Raw genomic sequence first — 13,272 nt, forward strand, 5'->3', positions numbered from 1 at the left:
ACCACACATAAACACACCACTGACACTCCACGTTGGTCACATGCATCCATGCCACATACATGTGTATACACACCTCATATCACACAGTTCACATAACAGTCACAGGTATCATGCACACCACACATGTACCATGTACTCACTTAACAACACATCCAGTTACACACACACCACACCTACTCCACATAACAAGCATACACGCCCACACATCACATACATGCCAAAATACACACACGCAACACATTCCACATACCAGTCCCGTGCATCGCACTTCCCGTGCATCTCTTTTACACACACACACACACACACACACCACGGCACCCAGCTTGGTTACTTTCCCCCTCAGCAAGGCGGGGCTGCAGCCTCGGGCTGAGACCTGGGCGAGCGATGGTTACCAGGGGCCGCGAGGGCTGGTGGCCGTGCGTGGCCCGGGACGTGCGCCCCAGTGGCCCCGCTGGCAGCAGGAGGCAGCCCCGGGGGAGCGCGCGTCTGTTGCGTGCGTATGTGCACGCGCCCCCAGGGGCCTGGGTGCCCAGACCCTCTGGGGGATGTGTACGAGGGCAACGTGGTGTGCGCGTGGGGAGAGGCTGTGCGTGTGAGAAAGCCTTGCTCCCAGTTGCGCAGGGACCAGCCCACTGGACGTCTGGGAGGGCGTGTCCTCAGCGTGCACAGCCCTCTGCGGATTGTGGACGTGTGTGTCGAAGGGGAGTGTGTGTGGGGACTGAGTGTGGGAAGTGTTCCTGGAAGCTGGCCTGCGTGTGAAAACTGAGCCGCCGAGGTGTGTGTGTTCCTAACGGCCCTCCGTCGGTCGGGCTCAGCCTCTGAGGACTGAGTGTGCGGCGGCTGCGGGGTACGCCAACGACCCAGCACCCAAGCCCGGCGTGTGTGAGGAGGCGGGGTTGGCGGAGGGACTCGTGGCGTCTGCCGGGGTCGGCGTGTGCGCGTGCGTGTGCGCGTGGGGGCGCGGCGCGCGCCACGGCGGAGGGAGGGAAGGCGGCGGCAGGCCCAGACCCCGGTCGCACCCGGGGCGGCTCCTGTGCTAACCTGGGGTTGCTGCGCTCCCGCCGCCGCCACCGCCACCTTCAAGCGGTGGCGTGACTCCCAGCTCGCGCCCCGCCCTTCCGCGTCCTCAGCCGGCTCGGTTTCCTGCCCGCCCAGACGCCGCTCCTCCTGAGCTCCGGGTCTCGGCTCCGCGGAGGGAGAGGAAATGTGTGCGGCCGCGGCGCCGGCGCCCGAGCGCGGTTGGAAGAGCGAGAAAGTGGACGAGGCTCAGGCCCTGGCGCGGAGTTGCGCCGCCCGCAGACCCGACTTCCAGCCGTGCGACGGGCTCTCAATCTGTGCCACGCACAGCCACGGCAAGTGCTTCAAGCTGCACTGGTGCTGTCACCTCGGATGGTGTCACTGTAAGTCGAGCCTCATGTCCCCGCCTTTCGCCGCGGTCCCGGGGCGCCCGCCGGGCCGTCCGGGGTCGCGGCAGGGACTCTGCGGCCTGGGGGGCTCCGGGCTGGGCCGGGGCTGCTCTGCCGCAGGCCAGGGCCGCCCTGGGGTCCGGGCGGCGGGAACTGCCCTCGTGCCGGACCAGTCGGGTCGGCGCTGCCTTGGCAACGAGATGAAATCCGTGGGGAGCCTAGCTTTAGCCACTTCTACAAAAGGGGATCTATCTACCTGCCCCAGGAAAATGGGACATATATATATTAAAAAAAATTTTTTTTTTCCATTTTGTTTTTCAACCGAAACTACCAGGCAGTGTGTTGAAAAAGGGTCGACAGCAGTCAGAGTTGACGACAACCGAAGGGGAAGCCTTTTTTCGGGGCTGGTGGTTAAAAGATGCTCCCCTCTTTTTATCACTTTTGTCTTAACAGGCTGCTATTTAAAAGAAAGGGAGCCCTTGGAATTCCAATCGTAGCCCACTTGTATCCAGACTGAGAAAGTGCTAAAGTGTGAGGGACTGCTTCCAAGAAGTTAATATTAACAGTTTGGACGGGTGAACTGTTTGAATACCCAGTTCCAGCATATAGAGCCAGTTTATTCTAGAGAGTGTTTTAAAATTACAAAAATAAAATGAATGAAAATAAGCTTCAGTAATTTTAAACCAATTTATAAAAGTAAATGGTCTAGACCTTTCTCTACGTTTATCCCGCCTGTGATTTTTAAAATGGATTTAAGTAGCCATTTAATCAATTTCATAATTTGATTAGTTCATGGTATTTGGCCTACTGTATCTGATGAATTATTTCTTTTTAGAAATATATTCTAAACTTAGTTTCCACATAACGTTATAGTAGAGGGGTTTGGAGTGCTTATTTAGGACACAAATTCTCAAAGTGATCTTAAATTAAAATTATTTTTTCCTTGTTGGTTAGAAAAAAATGGCTTCCAACAAGAGATGCAGTACATAGCAGATCCTTATTTATATTAATTGAACATAATATATTTCTAAAAATTTTTTTCAGACTTTTAATTTTGAAAAATTTCAAACATACACAACACTGAAAGAGGATCACTGTAGTGTTACACACCTAGATTAACAACTGTTAACATTTTGCCACATTTGTTTTACTCTGTAGACTTGTTAAAAAGTTTTTTTTCCGTAATATTTTAAATTGAATTTATGACTTCGAGGATAGAGAATTCTTACATTTTCTTTACAAATATAAGGCACATTGAACAGTACTGATTTTTTTTTGCATTCTCTGTACTGATGGGTCAGTTTCTTCCTATATTGCATTATTCCTGTTGCTCTCAGATCCATACCTAATTATATGGCATTGCTTCAGTGGGGGACAGGGTACAAAGTTGGAAGTCACAACTGTGGGAAACCTGTGATGCTGTAGTACACAAGTAGGGTGAACCTGGTGAGTCCATTTCCTGAGGAAGTACAGAAAGAATCATAGTGTAGAAGGCGAGGAACATTAAAAATGGCCCAGTTCAGTGCCTGTCTTATTTCAGCAGTCTCCTCTTTAAGTACACCATTACTGATGGGAACCTTGTCTACTCAGGCAGCCTCTTCCTTCATTAGACAGCTTTGACTCTTAAAATGCTCTTCCTTATATGCAGCTGAAATCAATTACGTTAGAACTTCTTTCCATTGCCTCTATTTCTACCTTATGAAATCATATAGAAGAATCTAAAGCTTTTTTAGATCAAATCTGTTTCAACTCTTCAGATATACACATGAATTTCTCACAGATATAGACTGTCTTTTTCCTATATCCCCAGTCACAGCCACAATGTCTGGCCAGAAATAGGTTTGAAATTCACGTTTGTTGAATGACTGAATGAAGGTAGCCATTGTTTTCCTCTCAAGGCATTGCTTTGTCCTATTTATAAATCTCCATTCCCTCCTGCCTTTCCTTTAATGGTATTCAGGCCCCTAAGCATCCTGGTTTTTCTGTTCTGAACATGTGCCAGTATGGTTATGATCCTTTGAAGACAGTGACCCATAGAATGGTACAGCATATCCCAGTTGTGGTCTGATCTGTCCAGAGTTAAGCAGGACTCCTGTCACCCATGTTTGAGATACTACTGCTGCAGCTAGCATCACATTAGTTTTTCTTGTTTCCACATCATATTGAGCTTGTTGCTGTCAGATTGAACTAAGCTTGATGTGAACTAAGCCATTAAGCCTCTTTTTTGTTTGTGTGTTTGTTTTACATTTGTGGCATAAGTTACAGCATTTGCCTATCTCACAGTTATATATGTGTATTTGGATATGGGTACTCACTGATCCCTTAGATATATTTTCCTCTTATTGGTAAAATTGTTGAACAGGGAAAGGCCACAGATGAAAGTCCTGAACTGCCCTTCAGGTTGATAACAATTCATTAATGAGCACTTGTTGTTATGGTCGTTAAACAGTTACCTCACTACCTAATTGTACCGTTATCCATCTTCTGTTTATCTTATCCATATGGGTGTAATGAGAACCTGGTCAAATACTTTGTTGAAATTCTACCAACATACTACTTTTACATCTTTTTGATGTGTGATGTCTGTCTATCTGTAAAGATACTCCCGTAAAAAAAAAAAAAAAAAAGGAAATTAATTAGTCTGGTATAACATAGGTTGGTTCCACAAATGCTTAACATTTTCTTTTCTAAGTGATTAGAAGCTATTTTTTAAATAATCTGAATTTAGAAAAGGATGGGCATTGAGTATACTGGACTGTTGCCAATTCTTTCTATTTTTTAATCAGGCCTACATTTATTTCCTCTTTTCTAGTCTTTGGCAGCCCTCTGGGTCTCTGTGCTTCCTCTGCTGGCAGTGGTTCGGTGATCACATCGAAGAGCAGCTTCAGTTCGTTAAGAGCAGCAAGGTGCTCTGTTACAGTGTCCTCACCTATACTAGGCACCAATTCTTTCTACCTTTTTTAAGCCCAAATATTATTTTTATTGAACAGAAGCAGAGTTAACGTATTTGAGAGGTTCTACTTCTTTTGGCATTCATGAACACAACATCAGGCCTAAGCAGAATTCCTTTAATTTTGTTGAACATGTATAGAGCACCTTCTCTTCATGAGACATTATTATGGAAACAGGAATACAGATATGAATACAGCTGGATGATGCCCTGTAAGCAGAGTGTAAGGGTGTGATGCATGCTGTATTTATTTTTGTGTTCCTTTAAAATCACAAGTGATATGGGTGAAAAAACTACCAGCTTGTTCACCAAGTCAGAAAATGCTAAAATAGGAGGACTACCTTGAGGTGCTTGAGAGGAAATTTGGAACAAATAAAGAAAAGTCAGTTTTATATGGTTGATGTTAAACTTGTGAAGTTTATAACCTTGTGAAGTAGAAAAGGCTGAAAATACACACCTGTTCATAAAAGACACAAAATATGTGTATGTTGAAAGATGCAGTGCTTAATATAGAGGAAATAATTAGTATATTAGGGTAATAACTGATTTTGAGGACTATGGGAGGAAAACTATATGTGTTCTGTTGGTGTCTCTGTCAAAGACAGATTATTGGGCTGAATAAACTGTGACTCCGAATCTGTAACTTTATTTATTTATTTATTTTCCTAGTAAGGAGTGATATTGGGTTGAATTAACGAATGAACGAATGAAGGATTCTAAGAAGAGTTTTGAGAGAGAAAAAGACATGACTTGGATAGGGAAGAGGAATGGGAAAGAATAAATCATATGCAGAAATTGTAAAGTAGATTTTTTTTGTGGCTTGAGTAGGTAGAATATTTAGAAGAAATAAGAAATTTGATTGTTGAGATAGATGTTAGGGAGGGATGAACAGGCAAGGTGGGGAAGTTTCAGTTGATAGAGACCTTGGCATGATAGTGATAAAATGGGTAGTGGAGGAATGAAGTCAGCAAGGGAGATTATTTTTGTATTAGTGTAAAAAATAGGTTGAAATTCATGCAGCAATATCCACTTAATGGAAATTGGAACAGATTAAATTTGGAAGGGGAGGAAGAGGAGTTATAAAGGGTAACTTCTAGATTTCTAGAATTTTGCCTTATGCAGCTTGGATGGATGGTGATGCCATTCATTCACTAAAAAAAAAAATACTGGAGAAGAACTAGGTTTGGTTGATCATGGAATCATGAACCCACGAAGACCATGAATCCAGTTTTGTATCTATGGAGTTTAAGTTGCTTTGTCATAGCATGGTGATGTCAGTAGGCAGTTGGATATAGGGGATCTGGAACTTGGAGAAGTCTGCACTAGAGATAATGTGGAAGTCATTTACTTCTTTATAGATTGCAGTTGTAACCATGATGAAGCATGAGATTGCCAAGGGAGAGACTACAGTATGAGAAATGAAGAAAACCATTAGGCTTTCCCTTTAGAACACTAACGTTTAGAGGCTGGTTGCAGGAAGATGAGCTGGCAGTAGAGTCTGAGAAGAGATGGCCAGAGAAGAAAAATCTTAAAGTATGGTATTGCAGAGGCCAAGGGAAATGAGTACTTTAAGAAAGAGTATGAAAATGAAATCAGTTTTCAGCAGGTTATTTCTTAGATATTGGTGAAATCTAGAAATAATGATTTTCTTTATTACTGATGAAGAGGATGAAAGGTTTAATCCTGCCACAGTAACTTCAGGAATATACTTAATTGCATTATTAGTCAAAGCTGTTTGAGATGGTGAATTCTTCAAGGTAGAAAGAGAAGAATAAAATGGCAGGAGAATTAGGACACAAAGGTAATAATTAATATTTATTGAGTGATTACTTTGTGCCAGAGTAAGATGATTATGCTAAGCACTCAGTAGCCAATTATGTCATTATGTCCATTCTGTAGTGGAGGAAAAAGGCTTAAAGGAGTAACTCTCCCGTGGGCACATAGCTAGTAAGAAGTAGAGCCTTGGATTTGGATCCATGTCTATCTGATTCTAGGACCTGGACGCTTAACCACCATAGGTACTGTGGAGCAATTTAAAGTTAATGAGCAGGGCTCCCCTGGTAGTGCAGTGGTTGAGAGTCCACCTGCCAATGCAGGGGACATGGGTTTGAACACTGGTCCAGGAAGATCCCACATGCTGTGGAGCAGCTAAGCCCGTGCGCCCCAACTGCTGAGCCTGCGCTCTAGAGCCTGCGAGCCACAACTACTGAGCCCACGTGCCACAGCTACTGAAGCCTGTACGCCTAGAGCCCGTGCTCCGCAACAGGAGAGGCCACCGCAATGAGAGGCCTGTGCACCTGAATGGAGAGTGTCCCTCGCTCGCTGCAACTGGAGAGGGCCTGCGTGCAGCAACAAGGACCCAACACAGCCAAAAATAAATAAATTTAAAAAAAAGTTAATGAGCAAAATCAACAGTTTTTAGGCTTTGTTAAAACCAGTGATGGGGAAAGTTTTTAAGAAATGGGTGGCAAATTGTATCAATTGCCATAGTGAAATACAGAAGAATGGGAACTGTAGAGAGGTCACTGAATATGGTGGGGAATGAAGTCCAAGTTAAGAGCTATCAAAGCAAAAGTGATTAGAGGGTGTCAGGGGTGGGTGGAGGTGGGGGAGTGTATGTGGTATGATGTTGGTACCACCCGCAGAACTCAGCTGTATTGGCTTAATAAAATCACACAATAGGTGAGCTCAGTTTTCTGCATCTTAAAAGATGCAGACATCTCAAAGACATCTTAAAAGATGTCTGTCTTTTTCAGGTTGAAAGCAGGAAGAGTGGCACTTGATGTAGTCTAATAGATGATATTAACATATCTAAAGAAAGACTTACAGCAGAAGGTAGATGGGCAGCATTGAATTATAGAAAAATGGGAGTTGGAGAGGCAGAATTTGGAAGTGGTGTTTGCAGACTGTTCAGAGAAGGTGGCACTGCCTAGAGGCTTAAACGTCTGGTCCCTGTGACTGGACTGTCCCAGCAAATGTTTGGTTATAATTTGGCTTCTTATTTATAGATTTCCTATAGGGAGGGAAAGAGCTGATTAGAGGATTTAACTGTCAGGAGGGGCAAATACACTTCTCTCCACTAGTTAGTATATTAGCATTGTGGTTTTTGTGTTACTCTATTTGTTCTATTTTCCTGCTTTACACAACCCCCAAAATCAAGTTCTGACTTCCCCAGGGTAATGCCAGTCGGTTTTCCTAAGGGGCAACTCAGTCATATCAATAACAAAAGCTACAGAAAATATATTTAAGGTTGTTTGACTGTGAAAACTAGCAAAAAACGGAGTGGTAGTTTGATTAGATGGAGGAGCCAACTGAAGCTTTTTTCTACTGATGAGGGTTCTTCACATGCCTGGTGGTTAAAGGAAGAGGATACAGGTGTTACCGTGCAAAGGTGAAATCAAGTTCTGAGTGAGTTTCCTCAAAGCTTTTCCAGAGAAAGAGAAAGCTGATAGGTATTTTTCCATCCAAGTGGTGCTTCAGTAATGGACACACACCAACTTCAGTGATAACAGATAACACACCTGTTGCTTATATGCAGGCACAGTTGTAACCTTTTTGCATGTGTTAGCTCATTTACACCTCACAACAACCTTGTGAAATAGGTACTGTTATTCTCATTTTTTAGATTAGGAAACTTGCCGAGTAGCCCTGGCCACATGTGGTCAATGTGCATTAGAATCTCACAAATCAGATGGTAACCAGGTCTCTGGGTTTCTTGGTTCCACTCAGGGTACAGTGAGGAGGATTTCAGCTATTTAAAAATTTTTTTCAAACAAGGAGGATTTAAATAAGTAAAATGAGAATGGTTTCTGATTTTAAGAGAGGGGCAATTATATGAATTGTGAACGTTTTTGGAGTGGTTGCAAACTCTATAAAACTATGCTTTTAAAAAACATTTGATAACGTATTTGTATAATATGAAAGTTCAGTCATGTCACATCTTCAACTGCTCCCTAACTGGTGCAAGCCCTTTTTTTGGTTAGATTTGCATACATACCATTAATTATTATTAGTTTCCAAGCCTGTTGAACTTAGGGATTTGAACCAAATAGCTTTTGAGGGCTTTTCTATGATAATTTCCTACATTATAACACCCTCACTTTAAGTTTGTTTTCTCATATTGTGAAATCTCATTAATTTACAAGAAGTAATATTTTCAGAGAAATTAAGTGTTATTCATTCCAAACAAATTCAGGAACATATGTTTAACAGCTAACAGTTGTCTAGTAGAAGATGTGTTTCCTCGAAAAATAAGGAATGTTTTATACATAGAATGTGGAAGGCAGAGTGTAGTCCTATTAAGGGCAAGGGCTGTGGAGTCAGACACACCTGAGTTGAATCCTGGTTCTTCCATCCATTGGCAGTGTAACTTCCGACAGGTTACTCAACCTCTCTCAGCTTCAGTGTTTTCTTCTGAAAAACAGGACTAAAAATCCTACTTCACAGGGTTGTTGTGAATATTATATGATGTAAAGCAGTACTTAGTACAGGTGTTCAGCATCAGCCCCTCCTCAAAACAAACAATGGAAATACTAGGTAGCCTAGTCATCCTGAGGGCAGGCTCTGGAGTTGGGCTTTGTGTTTGAATCCTGGCTCTGCCCACTTACTAGTTATATGGTTTTGGGGAAGTTACTTAACTTCCGTCTTTGTTTCATCTTTTTTTTTTTAACATCTTTATTGGAGTATAATTACTTTACAATGGTGTGTTAGTTTCTGCTTTATCATCATTTTTAATATGGGGATAATAACATAGTTACATGTTATTGTCATAGTGTGATGATTGTCAAAGTCCCCAATTCCAACTGCTTTCCCTTCCAAAAATGTCCTGGTTAACCTGGAATTCACTTTGTAACCATACTCATTTGTTCAATTACACACTTCAACACAATACAGATGGTAAAAATATGCATTTCAAATAGGATGACATTTAGAAATCGAGTTTTTAAATTGCCCTCACTGTTGAAAGGTTTATTTTATAATAGTTACTTTGTGATGATTATCTGCTTTTTATCATGGAATCTTATATTGTACTCCCCACTCCCCTACTCCATCCTATTTTCCACCATTGTTAAGCAATGGATAGTTCTGGTTAATCAGGTATACCAGTTAGTAGAGAACTGTCATATCAAACATGGGTTAACACGTTTCAAAGGATCAGAATATTACAAAACTGTTAAAGTGAAACTGTACATATTTAACTTTAATGATTTAAAAGTCTGTCACGATCCTGTAGCGATACTTAGCTGTTATTTGGAATACTGATTTTGCGTAGAAAAATGGCAAAAGTGCTAGTTAACAGAGGGGTCCTGGCTTTTAGAATGGGTGGACAAAGTAGATTTAATTGTAGTTTTTGCAAGTTACTTTACTCAAAGTCACAGACTTTTTTGTTGTGTTTCTCCTGTTCTTATTGTTGGCTTGCTTTTGAATATCCTGATATTTAGTAGTATTCTGTAAGCACACTGCCAAAAACGTGCAGTATCTGGAGTGCCAACAGTGTATGATAAATCCTTCCAGTTGTGTCTGCACGATGTCCCAAAACAGTCCATTCAGGACAAATTCTTTAACCTCCCTAGTGCTTAGTTGTCTATTTAAAACTAGATTCTTGGTGTGATATAGAATGTATTTCTTCCTCTGTATCTCATTTAAACAGACCTTTAGTGAAATAAAAACACTAAGAGTGTAATTATTTGGTATTTTATGGAATACTCTGTCTGTTAGACTCATTTGCTTTATCTTTCTGTCTACACACACACACATGCACACACATGTACTTTTTTCTTAAACCATTTAAAAGTAAGTTGCAGACATGACATTTCACTTAAATGTTTCATCATACTTCTTAAGAAAGAGGACATTTTCCTATGTAACCACAATACTAATCATACCTAAGATAATAACAGTAATTCAGGAGTACCATCTAACATACAGTTTCCTTTATCTTCAAAAAATGAATTTTATAGCTGACTTTTTTTTTTTCCAATTTAGGATCCAATCAAGATTCATACATCACATGGATATTTTAATGGCCTAGATTGTGGTGCTAGTTTCATGGGTGTATACTTATCTCCGAACTCATCACATTTTCTACATTGAATCTGTACAGCTTTTTCAGTGTCAGTTATACCTCAGTAAAATGGTTGAACAAGTGAAATAAATAAAATGAGTGGAAAAATAAGATTCATGCATCACATTTCATTATTGTATCACTTTAGTATCTTCTTTAATCATTCTAGAATAATCACACTTTTTTTGGATGGTGTTGAAATTTTTGAGGAGTCCAGATTAACTGCCTATACTATCTCCCATATTTTAGATTTGCCTTATTAGATTTAGGTTGAACATTTTTGTCTAGTTATTACATAGGTGAATATTGTACCTTTCTTACAGCATTAACATGAGGAGACAAGTCAGTGTGTTCCACTAGTGCTGGTGCTAAAGTGATAACTGCCAAATCTGTCCATTATAAAAATATTGTTTCCCTTTGGTATTTTTCTTTTTAAAATTATTTTTGTCACTGTTTAAGGATAAGTAATCAGTGGGGTGATACTTTGACACTGAGTGAATATCCTGTTCCCCAACAAACTTTAACCCAGTGATTTTAGTATTGACTGAGGAGTCTTGTGTGAATCACTTATTTCATTGTTGTTGCAAAATAGTGATTTTCTAATTCTGTGATTCCTACTATTTGATAGCATTCTTTTGTAAAGAAGAGGTTTCTCTTCTCTACCTATATATCCCTCTGTTTTAGGTTTTATTATGGACAACTTGATTCTTTTTAATTTGTTATGATCAAGTAACATAATTTGTGTGTGTGTGTGTGTGTGTTTAGGTTTAAGATTTATAAAAAATAACAGAGAACACATACTACGAACATCAGAGTTCCCACCACCCAGATGTAACCGGTGTTTCCATTTGTTCATCACTCTTGCTTCAGATAAAGTTAGAGTCCTTGCTGCTTTCTTTCAGAGTCTCTTTCTCATCCTTCTCTCACAAGAAGCAGCCACTATCATGAATTTGGTGTGTATTCTACCAGTAAAGTTTGGGACTGCTTACACCACGCTTTCAGAGTTGGAAGGTATGTTAGGGTCTAATCTTTTCCTATTTTATTTTTATTTATTTATTTTTTATTTTTTAATTTTATTTTGGAGTATAGTTGATTAACAATATTGTGTTAGTTTCAGGTGTACAGCAAAGTGATTCAGTTATACATATATGTGTTCCTATTCTTTTTCAAACTTTTTCCCCATTTAGGTTATTACAGAATACTGAACATAGCTCTCTGTGCTATACAATAGGTCTTTGTTGGTTATCTATTTTAAAAATAGTAGTGAGTATATGTCAATCCCAAACTCCCAATTTATCCCCTCCCCCACCCTTCCCTCCCCACCCCTGGTAACCATAGTTTGTTTTCTAAGTCTGTGAGTCTGCTCCTGTTTTGTAAATAAGTTCATTTGTATCATTTTTTTTTAGATTTTGCATATAAACGATATCCTATAATATTTGTCTTTCTCTGTCTGAATTACTTCGCTTAGCATGATAATCTCCAGGTCCATCCATGTTGCTGCAAAGGACATTATTTCATTCTTTTTTATGGCTGAGTAATATTCCATTGTATATATGTACCACATCTTCTTTATCCATTCATCTGTCAATGGACATTTAGATTGCGTCCATGTCTTGGCTATTGTAAACAGCACTGCAGTGAATATTGGGGTGCACATATCCTGGGAAAACTATGGTTTTCTCTGGATATATGCCCAGTAGTGGGATTGCTGGATCACGTTCTATTTTTAGATTTTTAAGGAACCTCTATACTGTTGTCCATAGTGGTTGTACCAATTTACATTCTCATCAACAGTGTAGGAGGGTTCCCTTTCCTTCACACCCTCTCCAGCATTTATTGTTTGTAGACTTTTTGATGATGGCTGTTCTGACTGGTGTGAGGTGATACCTCATTGTAGTTTTTTTAAAAATAAATTTATTTATTTATTTAATTTATTTATTTTTGCCTGTGTTGTGTCTTCGTTGCCACACATGGGCTTTGTCTAGTTGCGGCGAGTGGGGGCCACTGTTTGTTGTGGTGCATGGGTTTCTCATTACGGTGGCTTCTCTTGTTGTGGAGCATGGGCTCTAGGCGCGTGGGCTTCAATAATTGTGGCACTTGGGCTCAGTAGTTGTGGCACACGGGCTCTAGAGCGCAGGCTCAGTAGCTGTGGTGCATCGGCTTAGTTGCTCCACGGCATATGGGATCTTCCCGGACCAGGGCTCGAACCTGTGTCCCGTGCATTGGCAGATGAATTCTTAACCACTGTGCCACTAGGTAAGCCCTCTCATAGTTTTGCTTTGCATTTTTCTAATAATTAGTGATGTTGAGCATCTTTTCATGTGCTTCTTGGCAATATGTATGTCTTCTTTGGAGAAATGTCTATTTAGGTCTTCTGCCCATTTTTTTGATTGGGCATTGCCCATTTATTGAGCCGCATGAGCTGTTTGTAGATTTTGGAGATTAATCCCTTGTTGGCTGCATCATTTGCAAATATTTTCTCACATTCTGTGGGTTGTCTTTTCATTTTGTTTATGGTTTCCTTTGTTGTGAGAATACTTTTAAGTTTAATTAGGTCCCATTTGATTTCTTTTTATTTCCATTCTAGGAGACAGATCAAAAAAGATATTGCTGTGATTTATGTCAAAGAGTGTTCTGTCTCTGTTTTCCTCTAAGAGTTTTATAGTATCCTGTCTTACAGTTAGGTCTTTAATCCATTTTGAGTTTATTTTTGTGTATGGTGTTAAGGAGTGTTCTAATTTCATTCTTTTACATGTGGCTGTCCAGTTTTCCCAGCATCACTTATTGAAGAGACTGCCTTTTCTCAATTGTGTAGTGTTGCCTCCTTTGTTGTAGATGAATTGACCATCAGT

At 40.6% G+C, this 13,272-nt stretch overlaps 1 protein-coding gene across 1 annotated transcript in view; it reads left to right on the plus strand.

Annotated features, from left to right (window-relative positions):
* The first annotated feature begins 922 nt into the window (after nucleotides 1–922).
* The window catches only part of C4H3orf70 (chromosome 4 C3orf70 homolog), a 104,488-nt gene continuing 92,138 nt past the window's right edge, over nucleotides 923–13,272 (plus strand). Inside the window, exon 1 of the mRNA XM_030861627.2 lies at nucleotides 923–1,400. Coding sequence (XP_030717487.1) covers nucleotides 1,205–1,400 — 196 coding nt within the window. The 5' untranslated portion in view covers nucleotides 923–1,204. The remainder of the gene's footprint in view (nucleotides 1,401–13,272) is intronic.

The sequence above is a fragment of the Globicephala melas genome, chromosome 4, assembly GCF_963455315.2.
Source record: "Globicephala melas chromosome 4, mGloMel1.2, whole genome shotgun sequence".
Taxonomy (NCBI): Eukaryota; Metazoa; Chordata; class Mammalia; order Artiodactyla; family Delphinidae; genus Globicephala; species Globicephala melas.